At 38.4% G+C, this 19014-nt stretch overlaps 1 protein-coding gene across 2 annotated transcripts in view; it reads right to left on the bottom strand.

Moving 5' to 3' along the window:
* Positions 1 to 13213: 13213 nt before the first annotated feature.
* Positions 13214 to 19014, bottom strand: part of LOC107673374 (zinc finger matrin-type protein 4-like) — a 62443-nt gene continuing 56642 nt past the window's right edge. Inside the window, exons 5-6 of one of the 2 annotated variants that reach the window (XM_016466927.1) lie at positions 14131 to 14355; positions 13214 to 13282 (exon numbers count right to left, since the gene is read on the bottom strand). In XM_016466927.1, the coding sequence (XP_016322413.1) occupies positions 13224 to 13282; positions 14131 to 14355 (284 nt within the window). In that variant the 3' untranslated portion in view covers positions 13214 to 13223. Of the gene's footprint in view, positions 13283 to 13844; positions 14356 to 19014 lie in introns of those variants that run through there. The other variant, XM_016466926.1, reaches the window with a different exon arrangement.

The raw sequence follows: 19014 nt of genomic DNA, 5'->3' as shown, positions 1-19014 counted from the left end.
TAGGATATTGGCTGTTTATTAGTACTTATAAAACACATATTAATGCCTTATTCTACATGACCATGTTTTACATCCTTAATTAACCCCATACCTAAACTTAACAACACAACTTAAAGACCCCTTTGATGCGATTTCAATTTTTCCTTTCTCTTTGAAGTGTTACAATGTAATGGGTTTTCATGTTTTTGAATCGTCGCTCTGGCCAGACAGGGCATCACAATATGGTAAGAGGCGTAACATTTCCGTCACACGCTTGAGGTATTCGGCCAATCAAAATGCACTGGATAGCTGGCCAATCAGAGCACACCTCGCTTTTCAGACCGATGAGCTTTGTAAAAATTGACGCGTTTCAGAAAGGCGGGGCATAGAGGAGAAGCAATGATGTACAGTATGTGGAAAATAATGTGTTTTTTGAACCTTCATCCAACAAAGGCTATGGAAAAGCCATTTTCCTCAGGATGCCTAAAGAATAAAGCAACATTAAACTAAATCATATTATGCATGCTTTATATTTGCTTTAATGATACTATAAAATGCTTCATGGTCATACTAATACATCTATTAATTTCTGGGTTCTCACACCTTATGTTTTGAAAAGGAAATAGCCTACTTTCATTCAGCAAGGATGCATTACATTGATCAAAAGTGACAGACTCTTTCATAACAATATAATTTTTTACTAATTCTAAATTAATGCTATTCTTTTGAACTCTATCAAACAATCCTTTTTTTTAAATAATAACAAAATTAAAGCACTAAATCAGCATATAAGAATGATTTCTGAAGAATCATGTGACACTGAAGACAGGAGTAATGGCTGCTAAAAATTCAGCTTTCACATCACAGGAATAAATTATATTTTAAAACATTCAAATCAGTTTAAATTGTAATATTTCACAATATTATTGCTTTTATTTTATTTTTGATCAAATACAGTAAATGTAAGATTTTTTTTATCTTGATACTTTAACTTTACTATAAGTAAATACATTTATATATATATAAATAAATGTGTGTTTTCTGGTGGCTCAAGATTAGGATGTTAACTTAGAAACATTCAGATGTCAAACTGTCCAGTGTGTTTCACACAAAACACATTTTTTTGTGTGTGTGTGTGACACAGAGTTGCTGCATACAGTATACAGAGCACATCAGACAACATATCAGACAACAGTTCACTGTTACCCCCTCCATCATGTCATAATCATAGATGGAGATACCACATTCATCAGCAATGAATGCCCTCAAATAAGAGAAAGAAAAAAGTGTCTCCCCAAATTAAAATACTCTAATAAAGTGTAGATAATGCATACATCCCTTAGAGCTGAACTGAATTACTGAATATAAGGTTGTTCTCATTTTGGCAGGAGAAACATATTTGGCTGAATGAAGAAAGGAAAAGGCAGGAGGGTTGATTTAGTCTGTCTGAGGAGATGTGGAGTGTATCTATTGATCTGCAGACTTATCGATACTCTTAACACGAGAGGGTCATTTGTTTCACCATCCCCCCCACAAAAGGGTGCAAACTGAATTTCCTCATTGTGCATGTGTGTGTATACTATTATTGAGTTTCTGCGTATATCTGATGATTGTTTTTATCAAATGAAATGCTTGTGAAGTGAACTCTCAAAGCCGCTCCAGAGATGAAGTTCATGTGGAGTGTCTTTGATGAAAACAGCACAAATGTGTAGTAGACGAAACAGAACATACATGTCTTTTCGCTGATTAATATTAACAGATATTAGTCCATATCATGATTTAAGTGTACAACACTTATCCAAATTTTGCCAAATCCTGCGTTGCAGAAATCATAGGGCCCCATATTATATGCAGCATGTCAGCGTGCTCTGTGTGTTTGGTTATATGTTTGTGTGACAGTATGTATTTGTATATCAATCAGTCAACTTGTTGAGGTGGTCCACTCAAAACAAACCACCTGGATAAGGATCAGCAGGCAGAGTGCAGAACAGTACACCCCCAAAACATATGCTACTGGACCACATGACAGGGAAGACATCCAATATGATGGCAGCAGGTGATAAAAGGGCTGGACATCTGACAGCTATGATGGAGTCGGGCTGCACTTTTTTTATTTATTTTTTTTTACAGGGCTCAGAGTTAAAGAGCAGTGGATTTTGTCTAGTGAGGAGCAATGGAGAAGGATTTTTAATAAGTGATGGAGAGCTGACTGAGAGTCTAGTCTCAGTGCTCACTAAAATCTCAATTTTGGATGTGCTCCTAATGTTTGCACAGCTAATGACCCGCATTGTGTGTGTAAACAGAGGAACTGGGGTCAGCACCAAAATTATGGAGTAATTGCTTCAAACACGCTTGGAGCAGAGTGTTGAAAGAAGGGGTAAATTCCGAACAAACAGTCGGACTGCCAATTCACATGACTGGACGACTGTGAGCAAGCATAAGAGGTAGTATATCAAAGGGGACAAAAACTCCACTTTAGGGATAAATTAAAGAAGAACAGTCCAAAAATCTAGGAACATTCAAAAATGCCCTGGAACCTACCACCACTTCTAGGAAATCTGTTTAGTAAACTAAACTATTGAGCTCCGTTTGTATTATTATCCTCATCACCTAGTATGAGTTGCAATTGCAATACAGTATGTCACTTTCATTGACAGATATCGATTGGAAAAGAAACACACAATGTACTTGATGTCTAGTTCCACTAAAATCAGTTACTGTTATATGAGAAAACTCGTTGTCATATTTCAATTAACTAGAAATACGGGGGTAGTTGTGGCCTAATGGTTAGAAATTTGCTTCATTATATTAGAGTAAAAAAAGTTTGGTAATGAGTTTCAGAAGCTTTAAATACTTTAAATACTGCATCAATATTGTCATGTGAAATTTTACACAAGGTTTAATTTTGCTATTTTACTTATTTACAAAATATTTAATTTTATTAATTTAAAAAATGTTTAATTTAGCTTAATTTTTTTTATTTTATTGCTATTAAACAAAAATACAAAAACACATATTCCATAAATTGTGTGTGTGTGTGTGTGTGTGTGTGTGTGTGTGTGTGTGTGTGTCAAGTGACATTATAAATATTTAAGAAGGCCATGTGGCTTGTAATCCAGCTTGGGATACTGATGTTGTTGCACCCGTAAGGGCAAGAGAGGGGAAGCCACGAACTGTGACGCTCTTGTGCAGCCATGAAGAAATATAAGAAGAGTGAAATTTGGCCCAAACTAAATAACACTTCATATTATTATTCAGTGGGGAAGCCACTTTAAAACTTTAAAGCTACTCAGAATTTTAAGTAGTTTATAAACAGTCAGATGATACTTTTAACATTAAATTGAACGTATGCTTAAGTTAGTTTCTAAACAACCAAGAAAGCTAATTTATATTACTTATTCAAAAAATACTACCTCAAAATCGAATTTATTTGTTGAATTGTTTATTTACATAAACAAGCGTATTTATTATATATGACAAAAAAGACAGAGCATGTCTGATCTAGGGATGTAACGATTACCGGTTTGACGATAAATCATGATAAAATTCCCCACGGTTGGTATTACCGTTTCATCTTTTAATTATCATTAAAACCATATTAGATTACCGCGATTTGAACAACTCGCGATAAATAAATACTGTCCAGCATAAAGCACAGTTTTAAGTAACAGTCTCATGTGCGCACAGCAGTAGAGTAGTTTCGTTTTGAGTGAAAACAGGGTGGAAAAGCTGGGAGGTTTTAAAAGAGTGCTAAGGGAATTGTACAAATGAAAATATGAATGAATTAATTATATGAATGTACCTCTGAAAGTTTTCAGAAACGATTCTATAGCATTTTGTTTTCATCTTCGCTCCATGTAATACCTAAAGGAAGTGTTCTTAATCGCAATACTGCTTTGTCCACGGAGTTTACGGGAAACAGCTTTTCCATAAGCGCCACCTGCTGTCAGCGAGAGGATTTACAGAGACTCATATTTACATTCAGTATACCGTGATAATACTGATAACCGTGATCATTTTGGTCACTATAACCGTGATAAGAAATTTTCATACCGTTACATCCCTAGTCTGATCACAGCCTCAGCTTGCTCTTCTATAAAATAAAACTAGACAAAAATACAGTAAATATAACGTTCTGTTATATATAACAACTTCTACCCGTTGGAAAAAGTATTCACACTACAACCCCCCCCCTTTTATTAAGTTAGTAGCATCACTACTTACAGTTAGTTACTTTCCTCTACCTACTGTATTTGTGTGTTGACTCTGGACAGCAAAAAGCTTGTTACTAACGTGACACAGCAGCACTTTGGCTATCAGTGCTGTTTGCCGCCTGCGCCCCCGTTATGGATTAAGCGTACCGTGTAATTGCTGTCATGTTGCACTAATGATATTGCAGCTGAAAAATGGCCTTTGCAATCTCCTCCTCTCCAAATTGAGTTAAACCCATAAACAACATTTGCAGGAGAAGGGCACGATGAAATTCATGTCGTACTGTTGATTCATCATCATGCTTAATTTTACTCATTCTCATTCATCTAGAGTTTTCTGCCTCTGTTGATATGCACTTGCTATGTATTACAGCAGGTTGGCAAATAATAATAAAAAAAACCTGACACTGACAGACCAGGAACAGTCTTCCTTGTGTCTATCTGTGTTATACCCAAGAGTCTGATTATTTCTGCCACTGGGCAGCCAGCAGGAGTTTTTAAAACTTGCGAATCATATCAGCAACAGTGAAACTGAAAAGCACAGCAAAAAATGTAATTTCTCTCCACAACTTTTTAAAGCTCCTAGATACATGGTCATAAACAAAATATTTTTTGACTTCAGCAGTTTTAACATTTGTACAATGTGCCCATGGTTTGTCTCAGGCTGAAGGCCCAGAAGGAATTTGCATATTTTTTATTGTGTTTTCGGCACTGATTTTTTTAGGCAGAAATTTCTGCATAATTCTACATAAAAAGTCTGCTGAGTTTTGTGGGTACCGATTCAGCTGACCATATCATCAACTGTTTAATTTAGCTGGTATATTTTATTGGTGGGATAGATACACCCACTTGCTTTATTCCCCACACACACACACTCTTGGGTACTGACATTAAGAGGATGTGGCAGAGCCGTGTAGCTTGTGGTGACTCCCAGCTGGCCTTTTGACAGGCCGCCTCTCAAATGCTTTTTGAAAAGGTGAAATAATGGAGCACCGCCCAGGCATCCATCAATGTTAGCCATCCGTTCCGCTTGTCGCGCTGCCCACAGAACACATGAGCAATGAAGAGTCGACCAGTGCGCAGCTCCTATGAAGTCTCTCTCATCTGTGTCACCCTTGCCTCAGATTTATTACCATTAGCACAGAATATCCTCCGAATGGAAATAGAGGAACCACAAGTAGAAAAAATGAGATTGAATGTTGCCTCTTTGCTATATATATATGCTGTATATTATTTCTCACTCACTTAAATAGAAATGTAGAATTTTCAAGGAAATCATTTTTCTATACATTAGGAATTACATTTTGACCATTTGGCTGAGAGTGATATTCAGAATAAAAATGTGAAGTAGATGGAATGGAACAAACAGCTTCCAGAATTCTCAGAGCACAATAAAGTTTAATGATGCCTTCAGGGATATTATCACCTTAGGCTTCTGGTATCGTCAGGGATCATAACACCACTGATCTGGGACATGCCCTGGGACATACTCACTTACTGAGATTCCCATCTGTCGATCCTTCAGTTTATCCAACTTAAACTAGTTGGAATAATAGTTAGACTATTAGTCACTAATCATTATATTCTAAGAGTCAATTCATTTTGCCATCAATAATCACATAAGATACCATGAAACACTCACCAACATCCTGTCATATTCAGCGCATTATCAGCCACTAACCTGTCGGACAGGCTTGAATCAGCATGTTTGCACAGTAAATAGACAATGTTTCTGCCTCAATTTGTCATCAGCTCTGCTGTGTGAATTCAAACATGAGCAAAAATATGCTAAACAACAATGAATGAGAAAAATATGCCCATATTGGTACAGTGACACGCAGATGGCATCTAAATGGTGGGTAATTCAGCAAACACTGATCCACTTCTGCTCCAGAAGAAAATATATCAACCATATCAAACTGAAAAAGCCCATGGCTAGTGCCCGTATTTAGCAGTGCACATATAATACAACAAAATGAATTTAGCATATCCTGATTACATTCACATACTAATAATTACAGTACCTCAATTATGTGATAAAAGAACCTTATACAGTTTACCCAAAATGAAAATCTGGCCACCATTTACATGTATGGCTTTCTTTTTTCTGCAAAAAACAAACAGACCCCTAAATGTAGCATAGTAGTAACTTATAAAGTGTACATATTTTGAAAGGATACCATCTTAGTGACAGCTGTTGTACCAGCTGTGTAAAGATACCGAGTGTAAAGACTGTTAAAACATTCCTCAGAATATTTTCTTTTGTATTTTACAGAAGAAAGTGCAGCATAAGGATGAGTTAATGATGACAGAATTTTATTTTTGGGGTGAACTATCCTTTAAATAAATTCTGACAATTGTTGGTGCAAGATGTCTTAAATTAGATCTTTTTCCAGGACATAGAAGCTACAAAAATAAAGTAATGCTTTTTTGGTCTTCCCAAAATCATTTTAGAAACAAGAGCTAATGTCTTACCAATACAATAAAATATAATTTCAACAAAGCCTAAGAGAATACAGATAACATGTCACCTTGGAATGAAATCGCAACAACCACCAACACTCCTTGATCGGTTTAAGGGTGGCACGTAAAACTAATGGCTTGTACACTGAGGCACTAGGCAGGAAGAATGTAATTGCACAGTCCTTCGGAGTGAAGATGCTGATTACCAGACGAGCCAAATTATATCTCCAAACTTGTCTTTCCAATTAACCAGCAGGACTGTGTTTGGATAGATTGAATTTGTCACAGGCGTCCCCTGATTGGCTTGGTGATGACACTAAAAAAAAAAAAAAAACTCAGAGAAAAGAGCCATAATCACTTCTGAAATCTTTCTTGAATTTATATCAGTATTCTCTGTTAAAATGAGGACAGCTAAGCAGACCTGATTGATAAAGTGTTTGAAATTTAAGCTCTTTTCCTCAAAGGCAAACCAAAGCATTAACTAAAGTCCAGTTTTCAACATACATTCTGGTCACTGCATTGCTAAATATATGCCAGTTATAAAAGAACTGTATGAGACCATGATTAAAAGCAAGTTATCATGCGGTTTTATTGAAAATATGATGCAAACCTCATTCTGATGTTATTCTTTGGAAGGTTTTGTATTAGTAAAAAGAGTACATAAATTGAATTAAAACCATTTTTTGTAGTTTTGAAAACATGAAATGTTGTGATAGCTGATAGCTACATGATAGCTGTGTGAGACAGAATGTTAAAAAGGCCACTATGTATAATTCCAACAGAACACATTGCAATGTCAGATCAAATCACAAGGGCTTCCTCCACTTCCTCCACGGAGTGCTGGGAAAGAGGAAAATAATCCCCATTTGCTGCTCTTCTTCAAAATGACTATGGATTGGCCCTCTAATGAGTTGAGTTTTTGTTCAGTGTGCAGTGTTAAGTGTTAAAAGGATGGGTTGGATGAATGTGAGGGTGAAAATAGCAACTACACACTCGTACATGAGGAAAACATTACATTTATTTAACATTACATTTATTTATATACATACAGTATATATAAATATACATGTACTGCATTAGGTTAACCGAGACTTGTCATAGCACTTGCATATTATTGCTCTTTTGTTGGTTTCGATTGCTTCTATTGTCATCATTTGTAAGTCGCTTTGGATAAAAGCATCTGCTAAATGACTAAATGTAAATGTAAAACGAGTGCGAGTGAAGAGAAAAGAGACAAAAATGAGATAAAATTAGGTCTACTCTTCAGTTCACTGCTGAAAAACTAAAATTTGACAGGCTTTAGACACCTATTACTGCACAGAGTCCTAAAAAGCCACAAAAGATGAAATAAATATAAAGAGGAGATAAAAGGAGAGAAAACCCCTGTGCAATAGTAAAATAAAAAAATATTATATATATATACATTTAAATAACATCTGATCAGTACATCATGGTAGTTACGAAGATGACCTCCAAAAAGGTGTCAATTATAATTACAAATTAATAATAATAATAATAATAATAATTATGTATATCATGAATGATGAATATGTATATACATAGATACGTTAATCATACTGTAAAATAATTGTATATAACAACTTTCAACTTATTTCACCCATCTGACTGAAATAAATTTATTTTGATCAATAACTGATGGAAATGTTTAAATATCACGTATTAAATGATTATGTATTTTTGTCCTTATATATTTAGCATCATGATACATCATGATAGTTGTGAAGAAAAGACGACCTCCAACATTCTCTGTCGGTACATCACCAATAACTGCATACAGTTTGAGTTCATGGGTGTGTAAAAAATTGTAACGTTCAACTGGTATCACCTGGATAGTGGCCCTTTTTCAACAATGTAGAAAAATGTAGGATAACCCCTTGATGTTTACCCTCCCAAAAAATCTACAGAACACAGAAGTAACAGTTAGCCCTCCCTTTGTATAAATAAAAAGGTGCTGCAATTCAAAGCAGTAGGAGAAGAAAACGTGCCATGCACTCACAGACACACACACACACACACACACACACACACACACACACATTCATGAGAAAGCATGCAGACATAGTGCTCAACAGAAAAGCTATGAATATTTCATGATGTTGCAGTCTTCAAAGTGTGACTGCTGCCTCCCTCTCTGATGCTCTGAACATCAGACAACACTCAAAGGATGCCCAGGACAGATATATGCAAACAGAGAAATATGCAGAAAAATCTAAGCCGAGCAGAGAGAAGGAGAAAAAACATGGGATGGATACTGAAAGAGAGACAGAGGCAAGTGTTGTAGGTGCTAACGCTTTGAGTGAAAGATGAGCCTGCCACCAACAGCTCCCAGCCCGATGAATTAGACAGCAAGTTCTCCTGCAACATTTCCCTCTCTCACAAACTCTTTCTCTCTCTCTCTCTCTCTCTCTCTCTCTCTCTCTCTCTTGCTCTGGCCGTTAGGGTGATTTGCCACATCATTACTAATTGATAATCACGTTGGAGAGAAGCCATGAGAGGCGTACTACAGAACGTAGTACTGTGCTGACATTTCCTGGCTGGAGTAATGACTAGGTGACTTTAGTGAGAGGCCTTGCAGGGCAGACAGTGAGAACGGGCAGCCGAGGGGAAAATTGCAGAGATGGTTGGCCCATCCATTTTTCCCTCCTTAACCCAGTGAAGAGGAAATGTGCGTGAAAGCTCAGCTGCGGTGCAGTATACTGACTGGCTATTTCTACAGGTCCATTTTGGTCCAGGTCTTCCTGATATTGAAATCACAGTGTGCGGTAGTGAATGCAAACTGAACATGGATATATAGGGGAGGCCAGGGATAACTGTAACACCTTGCACCAATTTAAACTGAAAGAAGTTGTAAGTCACGGTGGACAATTAGGGCTGGGCGATAATATGGTAACGATAATTATCGCGAAATAATTTTCCTCGATAAAACGATAACAAGAGTTCCATAAATGGTCGATGTTTATGCGCCAAAAGTGGAATGAAACAGAGCTACTCATTTGTGCTGCGCAACCAGTGTTGCCAACTTCTTTCAATGGAAAGTAGCTAAAGCCAGCTTAAAAAAGTTGCTAAATGTCACTAGATGATGTCATATGCTAATTAGCATATTCACTACATCATTACGTCGTATTGCCATTTACATTTTTTTGCCTCTCTGTGCTCACACACTTTATTTTAATGCAGCCAAATAAATAAAACAGTTTTTATTTATATGTTTTACCATTTCTGTTGTCAGGTAATGAGATGAATATGAAATAGTGACTGAAACGCGGCCCATTAAGACTACATAACCAGCCAGTGCTCCACACAGAGATCTGATCTTATCATCATCCAGTCTGTCTGGAATGACATGAAGAAACAGAACAAACTGAGACAGACTAAATCCAGAAGAACTTTGGCAATGTCTCCAAGATGCTTCGAGAGACCTACCTGCAAAGCTACCTGAAAAACTATGCGCAAGTGCACCTAGAGCAAAAGCTGCTTTAAACACAAAGGATGGTCACACCAAATGTTGATTTAATTTAGTTAATAGAAGTTAATTGATAAAGAAAATCTATTTATGACATTATTTTTGACAGCATCCTCATTTTACAGCCTTTTTACACAAGTGCCTAAAACCTTTAACAGTACTGTAGCTTTGCAGGTAGGTTTCTTGGAGCATCTTGGAGATGTTGCCACAGTTCTTCTGGATTTAGTCTGTCTCGGTTTGTTCTGTTTCTTCATGTCATTCCAGACAGACTGATGATGATCCGATCAGATCTCTGTGTGGAGCACTAGCTGTTGTCAGACTCCTTGTGCAAACAAAAATCTCACTGGATTATTACAATTAATGGCAAAATTAATGTTTGGAAATGTCAACTGATATTTCCTACTGACACACTACAGCAAAATATAGAAATAACTCACCTAAAACCATTTTTAGCTGGTGACAATACTAGTGTTCTAATAATTTTGGCCACCACTGTATAATCAAGCTGTCGTCTGAAGAAATCAAATACACGTAAGAAAAAGAGAATGCCTGTGCTGTGATTTCAGCTGTACTGCATTTCTGCACAAGCTTTTTTCTATTAAGATATTTATTATTTTAAGGAAAAATGACTGGAAAAGTGTAAAGAATTCAAAAACGTTTAGTGTTTGTCATGTTCTGAACATAAAGAGTGGTTTAAAACCACAATTGTTTTGTTTTACAGTTAGAGGGGAAAAGTGTACCAAAAACAGTGTTCCCCTTCAGGAACTCGAGCTGCGTCGAAATCGCTTAGGGAACGCCCCTGCGTGACCGCGGGAATCCGCTTCGCATGATCAAGGTCACGCGGCGATGCTTACGTGCCTTAGACATGTGGAAGAAACGTTGGTTCCGGGTTCAAGGCCCGATGTTAGGGGATCCTTGTCGTCGCGTAACGCTAACGATGGATGCCTCTCTCACGGGCTGGGGAGTGGTCATGGGTGGCCGCTCTGCCCAGGGTCTGTGGGAAGGCCATCATCTCTTTTGGCACATCAACTGCCTGGAAATGCTGGCCGTGTTTCGAGCTCTGACACACTTCCTTCCAGACCTAAGGGGGCATCACGTGCTTGTCCGCACAGACAACACATCGGTGGTCTTCTACATCAATCGGCAGGGGGGTCTGCGTTCGCGCCCCTTGTACAAGCTGGCGAGGGACCTCCTCTCTCAGGCGGGGGGCGCCATTCTTCACCCCCGCCCGGAGTTATGGAAGCTGTGGGCATGGCCCCTGAGGGGGCACAGCTCCTAGCATCTGGTCTCTCAACTGAGGTTGTTGAGACTATACTCCAGTCCAGAGCTCCCGCCACTAGGAAACAGTACGCCTTGAAGTGGAAACTTTTCGCTTCATGGTGCGGACAGCGACTGCAGGACCCAGTCAACTGCCCAATTGGTACAGTTCTGGAGTTTCTGCAGGAGCGATTCTCCGCAGGGTTATCTCCCTCCACTCTGAAGGTATACGTGGCGGCCTTAGCTGCTTACCACGCCCTTCTGGGTGGTCAATCATTGGGAAGACACCCACTTGTCACTCGTTTCCTCCGTGGCACCCTGAGGCTGAGGCCGGTACAGCGCACTAAGGTGCCCTCATGGGACCTGGCTGTGGTTCTGGAGGGCTTATGCAATGCCCCCTTTGAACCCATAGAAGAAGTTTCGGTCAAGTTGCTCACGCTCAAGACCATCATTCTCCTCGCTATTTCCTCACTAAAAAGGATCGGGGATCTTCAGGCACTTTGTTTCGTGCCTGGAATTTGCTCCAGGCATGGTTAGGGCATTCCTTTACCCGAGGGCCCTAAGGTGCCCACTTCTTCACCAGGGCCCATAGTACTTCAGGCATTCTGTCCTCCTCCGTTCCAGGAAGTAGGCCAAGAAAGGCTTAATCTGCTCTGTCCAGTTCGAGCACTGGACGCTTACGCACACAAAGCTGCCCCGTGGCGTAAGGCAGATCAGCTTTTTGTTTGTTTTAGTCCACCAAAGAAAGGATCTCCGGCGAAGTGGGTATTCTCGTTCCCAAAGCGATTTCGACGCAGCTCGAGTTCCTAAAGGGGAACGTCTCTAGGTTACGTATGTAACCATGGTTCCCCGAGGGAACGAGACGCTGCGTCTCTTTGCCATACTCCCTGCATCCCTCCAGGCGCTACTTCATCGAAGCTGGTTTGCGCTCTGCCGGATGCGCTTTTATACTTTCTGGTGCTTACGTCACCCCGCTCGTGACGTCTCGCTACTCCATTGGACTGATCTGACACGTGCTTCAGAACGCGGTCACGCAGGGGCGTTCCCAAAGCGATTTCGACGCAGCGTCTCGTTCCCTCCGGGAACCATGGTCACATACGTAACCTAGAGACGATCTCCCCTACTTTAAAGTGTTACTTTAAACTCTGAGCTTTAATGTGAAGCAGGATGTTTGACAAAATCTTCAAGTAATTCATAACTCTGTTGTGGGAAATGTAGATAACTTCTATCCTCGAGTGAAGTAAAAATCTCCAGTTTATTTTCTCATTCGGCACTCAGCCTAATTGTTTTCCATTTTAATCTTGTGCTGACAGAGTAATAGTCACTATGAGCCTGGCCAGGTCTTCAGTGTGTCTTCCATTAACAAGGCTGCTCTGCATTCACCATCCATCACTCTAAGCTTGGGATAACCTTCAGTCCAAACAAACTAAACCCAGCCTCAGCTCAGTGCTCATCTCAGTCTCACAGCGCCAATCTCTCTGAAGCTTTGATCTGTACCGCATTGAGTCCCTTTAGCTCTAATGAGTTGAAACATCCCATGTTACTTAATAGTTCTGCTAGGAGGTGGAAGCCCTCGCAGCAATGACTGCTGGCCTGGTCTCTTTCCCTCTCACTTGAGAGAAAATTTATTTGTAATTGTTATTGACATAATGTGAGCCACGAGACAATGGGAGAGCACACTCTTCATCCCTCAGAAATGAATAGTCTGTATTGAAGTCTCTGGATGCACAAACCTATTGCTTTTATTCTCTTGGAGCCCAGGCTGGAGAAGAGGCAAGGGAAGTAAAAGACACATTGAGAAGTTTTATTGTATTATGTGAGCACTTTCATTAATCTATCGAGGAAGTGAGCCCCATGGCACCAACTACCGCTCTGAGCTGGGAATAGCCTTCAATAAAAAAACACAGTGAAATATAACATGAACAACATAGGTCAATCCTTGTGACCTCAGTTTGCCATTGAGCTCTCATACCTTGAGTAACAAAGAGGTCATATAAAAATTCACACAACTCTGAATTCCTTTTTCAATGCAGTTACTTTTGAAGACATCACAGCATCAAAGGAAAAGGAGCTGAGATTTGTGACATATCTGTGCTGCATGATAGACAAGTAAAAAAAAAAAAAAAACCTGAAGCCAAAAACAGTTTATTGGCTTTTAAAACAAACAAACAAAAACACGTTGTTTGATGAAAACTGATCAAGTGACACTCAAAGAGCCTGAGTGCTACTTTTCATTCCAATTGTTATGCTGATAATATAATTTGTAATGATTTTATATATTTAATAAGAAAAATGTAAAATAGATCCATTTTAAAGAATGGTCTCAGACTTTTGGACTCCATTGTAAATACTTCTTGGGTTGGTTGTTTCAGTAAAAACATAAATTACTAATGTAAAATATTGAAATGTTTTTATGAAAAACCATTGGGAACATAATTGCATTTACTGTATTCAAACCATTTCTCTGTAAACCTCAATTATCATTTAATGGCATCACACCTAGTCATTTCAAACTTAATTATATGACACAGTATGTAATTTTGCATAACCAAGTCATTTCTAGGCAGTTGCACTGGCCAATATAATCAACATTCTCATTTCCATCAAAGACCTGCAGGACAGTAAAGCAATACAAATCTTTTATCATTCAGTTCAGTGCTTCATCATCTAATGAACTAACAGCCAAATTAATCATGCAGCCATAAACAGCCATTAACAGAGAGTTTAAGTCTGTACCTTTCATCTCTCCCATGTCTAAAGTCTTCCCTAGTTGTTCCAGTAGATCTGCGCGTGCTGCATTTTTCTTGTGCTTCTTGCCATCGTAGTGTTGCTGTGCCATTCCAGGATTGTTGAACCAAGCATTGCACAGCTGACAGTAGCGATCAGAATCCCGGTGCTGACGGGTCGAGCTCATAGGTGAGGTTTCTGAGGAGGGTGTTTTCACTGGACTAGGTGTCACCTCTGCAGAAACAAAGCAGAACAAGAATTAGAATGGAATAATGATTTAAAACATAATTTATTTTATATTTTATATATTTAAAAGGGTCATGAACTGAGAAATCTAAATTTCCCTGATCTTTTGACATATGAGGTCATTGTCCTATAAAAACATCCTGTAAGTTTCAGAACTCAAAACTTTCTTGCTAGTCTAAAAACAGCTTATACTGAAGCCAGTCTGCTAAAATAACAGCTTGTGGAATGTGCTGTTTATGATGTAATACTGTGGCTAAATACTGCCTTCGCAGAAGAAGATCAACGCCTGCTTCTACATCGCTGCCTGTTTAGCCCCGCCCACCAATTCGCACATGTATCGTAAATAACGAGAGAAGCAAACGATAAAGATGGCTCCGAAGACAACAAGACTCAGTGCAGTGCCAAGTTGTGGAAAAACACAGTCTTTGCATCGCCTTCCTTCTGATCATAACGTTAGGAAAGAGTGGATGAATTTTATTTTTAAAGAAGTTCCAGACCGCGACAGTAGAACTTGGTCCTTTGTTCACTTCATTTTGCCGCAGATTCCTTTACAAACAAGGCACAATTCGACACAGGATTTTCAAAAAGATTGAAACTAAAATGCTGTGCCGACTATATTGGATCCGACAGTAATGTTTTTATTCAAAATGTAAAAAATCTTGATAACATTATAAAAGTGGACCTCAGAGAACAGTACAAAATAAAAAAACAAAGGCAGTCCATGACCCCTTTAAGACTTCAGATTCGAACGCAATAGCAAAATATGCTGGGGAGGTGTGTTTGGTAAGTCTGCAGAAGTTTGGCAACCAGGTACAAGATGGTAAATTCTGTAGATTGCTATATAAAACTTTAGGCAATGGCCAAGATTCGGTGCTCTCTGGGACATACCCCTAAATATTGGGGGAGAGATTCACTGCAAACTGCAGGAGACTTTTTTCCTCCATATTTCCATTACACTCTCTGTGCATGTTTATTGGAATCGGGGTCCAAAGTTATTGCTAACAAATGCTGGAGAAATTGAGAAAATGTACAAGTCATAAATGTTTCTTACTGGCCACTAAACTGTAATTTGTATTATTTTATTTTAAATATACATACACTACCATTCAAAAGTATGCATTAAATGAATCAAATGTGACATTAAACACTTGTACTCCATGACAAAAGATTTCACTTTACAATAAATGCTGTTCTTTTGATATTCATCAAGAATCGTGAGAAAAAAATCTATAGTATAGATATGGTTATATTTTCATTATATTGTTATACATTATTTATATTTTCCATTCAAATTTCATTCACTTGCAACACTACTGTTTCCATCTTTCAGTGACATGAAAATGCTACAAAAACACAGAATTTTGTTCTTATTGCTGTTTTAGAAGCTTCATGAAGAATATCCTATACATTTGTCATAACATGGTTTTCTGAAGAAAAACGCCTTTGTTCTAGATCAACAAAAGTTGTTAGAAGAGGTGAGGGTCGGGGCTAAGGTTTTACAGTTTGTTTGTACTGCTTTGATTCTACTGCTTACATCACAAGGGGCACACTATTTGTTTTAAACCAAGTAATGTTGCCATTTCTAATAAAATGATCTGCCAACTGGCAATGAACTTTGTTTATACACTTGCCAAAGCCAAGTTTTACTCTCATTTGGCGCTTTAAGTGTATGATTTTGGACCCTAGTTGCAATCCAGATAGCTTGAGGATTTTTGGATTTTCTGTAAGTACACGCTCAGAAAGCAAAAGAGAAACTCACATAACAAATTATTCCCAGCTATGTGATGACATTTTACTGTTTGGATAACCCAATGAAACAAACAAAAGTATGTCTTATTCTTGTTTACTTCAGTGATTCTAGTCAGAAATTATTTCTGATCTTGACAGCAACAACCCAATTACTGAGATTTTATTCATCATTGTGTTTGGATGTGTTCTCTGCTACATAACTAACAAGCTGTTGCCAGTGACTTTATCAGGAAGATGATGCTCTGCATTGTTTCTGACAGTCCTGCGTTTGACCCACACACACACAAAGCCAAGCTTCTTTACTCATTTACTGTTTGGATGGCAGCATCACCACAGAGCAGACAGAATAAACACAAAACACCACAGAGAATCATAATGCCAGGCCAAACAATCAGTTTTAACACCTCAGTGGCTGTCCACTCTGCCATGGACAATGTTTACAAAAGCTCTGTTCAGCCTTGACATCACATCCAGTTTTTGGCAGAAGGGACAATTGGAAAGAATGAGCCACTTCCTGTATGAGTTTATTAGTGTTCATAAGTGTTATTGTGCGGTGAGAGTGAACGGACCCAATATCTTTGACAGAGTTTGTTTACATTTACACTGACTGCCTGTTCTTCAGCCCTATTTGCAACTTTATATATGATTTGATACATAAACTACATTAGTAGTGACTGCAAAAGCTATGACAGGGGCTAAAGAGAATCCACATAAGCTTCCTACAAAGCTTTGATTTATTAGCATATCTGTAAAAACCGGGACGTCCACGAACAAAGAGACGCGTTGAAAAGTATTCTTGTTGTGCCAGGAAATTTATACCCTGCCAAAACACGTGCATTATTCCTTCAATCTGTTTTTCACTCTTCTTTTACATTCTTTCCAGCGGGGTTGATAAAAGTATAATGCATGCTTTGGATGGGGCACAATATTTAATTTAGGCAATTAACAACCACTGCTGCAAAAATTAAATTTGATACCGTAAATTAAAATGCTACATGAGATGAAAATTTAAGGAAGATAAATGAGCTGCCACAAGAGAGTGCGGCAGTACATGAGCAGGCAACTTCATTTTTGAGAAAGCTTAATCTAGTTTATTTTTAACTGACGGTCATTCTCTGTAAAGAAATGTTGTTTATTGCAGGGCCTATGAGTTCTTGGCACAATGAAAGACAATAAATTTGCATTAAAGCCATTAAATTAATTAATCCTGCCTGAAGTGTGTTCATACAGGAAATTTACATAGCATTTTATGTGTGGCAAGGCGTAGCTCTCTATGAAGAACTAACGTTAAAAATACAAAGCAAATACAAATTTAATAAAAGTGACAGTAAAGTATAGTACATAATGTGTAATTCATAAAACTCCCTTAAGCCCTGGCTGCCGTTATTGGAGTATCTGACAGACTCTTGCAGTATAACACTATGGATATTAGCAGAATCCGGCACTGAAACATTGGAGTATTGATTTACAAGCTCAGGGGTTTACGGAATGACATCCATCAAAATGAAAAACAGGAAGGTTTCTAGTTTCCTATAAACACAAGACCAAGACCATCCCTGTACAATATAAGATAACTGTGTTTTATTTTAACACAGACATTTTTGCACAACTTTAGTTTTTCATGCCATGTTTTATACAGGGTCACCAAGCTTTTTGACATTATTTACTAGATTATTTGCACTTGTTGTGTTCGTTGTTTCCTTTGAGTCATGTGTCACATGATGACAACTTGCTAGCAGTTCCTTGCTTTAATAGTGAGTGCCACTGTGTTTTGTGTGTGGAATAGAATGAATGTCTTGATTTATTGTTATATTTGTGTACTAAAATTCCATACATTTTTATGCCTGTTTCACACCGCAAGCTTGAGCTTCACATTAGCTTCATGTCAGCGTAAATACATTGTCACTGCAGCTGCAGGCTCGCCAAAGTATTCACACTGGAAGCGTTTGTACAGCACCACAGCAGCAGCTCCAAACCTACATATTTCTTTACAAAGACAACTATAAATTTGTTTTTAGAAGTTGGTCAAAAAGTTTTAAAGTCTTGAAAGTTTGTTAACATGCACCGCTCTTGTTTGCAGTGTGAAACCGGCCTTATTCTGCACAGACCCTCATTATAAACACTGCTCACATGACATCACATGACAGTTCACTTGCTAAGTGAAACATTCTAAATCTAAATTATTACAATTTAAAATAACTCTTTTCGTTTTAAGATATATTTTAAAATTTAATTTATTCCTGTGATGGCAAAGCTGAATTTTCAGCAGCCTTTACTCTAGCCTTCAGTGTCACGTGATCCTTCAGAAATCATTCTAATATGCTCATCTGGTGCTCAAGAGACATTTCTTATTAATGCTAGCGATCTTCAAAACAGTTTAGCTGCTCAATTGTTTGTGTTATACATTTCTTCAGGATTATTTGAGGAATAGAAAGTCAAAAAGTAGCATGTATTTGTTAGGGATGCACCGATACCGATACCGATACTGGTATCGGTATCGGCCCGATACTGAGCTCCTGTACTCATACTCGTTAAAATGCCCCGATACCAAACATCGATACCACACAGCATGTGATAAGTGCCATATTCAGACAAAGAAACACCGACAACAGAACAACAGACAGCAGAATGGAGTTAAGGATGTCTACTACGAAGTATATGTATGCAACGAATATAACCTTAAACTTTCAGTATTAACACCTGTAGCCTATAGCTGATGTGCGCGAGCTGATAAACAAAGCACGCTGAGTGGATTGAGCACGTGGCGGCGCAGATGCGCGAGCTTGTCGAGTGAATATACCTTTCTCACAGACATCACTGGAAAGTTTGTAGTTCGGTCGGATATGTAAAAACAAGTAAGTAAAACAATGCACAAGTTACTTAACGGTAGGGAGAGAG

This window comes from Sinocyclocheilus anshuiensis, unplaced genomic scaffold (assembly GCF_001515605.1).
Source record: "Sinocyclocheilus anshuiensis isolate Anshui unplaced genomic scaffold, SAMN03320099.WGS_v1.1 scaffold508, whole genome shotgun sequence".
NCBI lineage: Eukaryota > Metazoa > Chordata > Actinopteri > Cypriniformes > Cyprinidae > Sinocyclocheilus > Sinocyclocheilus anshuiensis.
The sequence above is the reverse complement of the archived record's forward strand: the minus strand, read 5'-3'. Positions and strand labels throughout refer to the sequence as shown.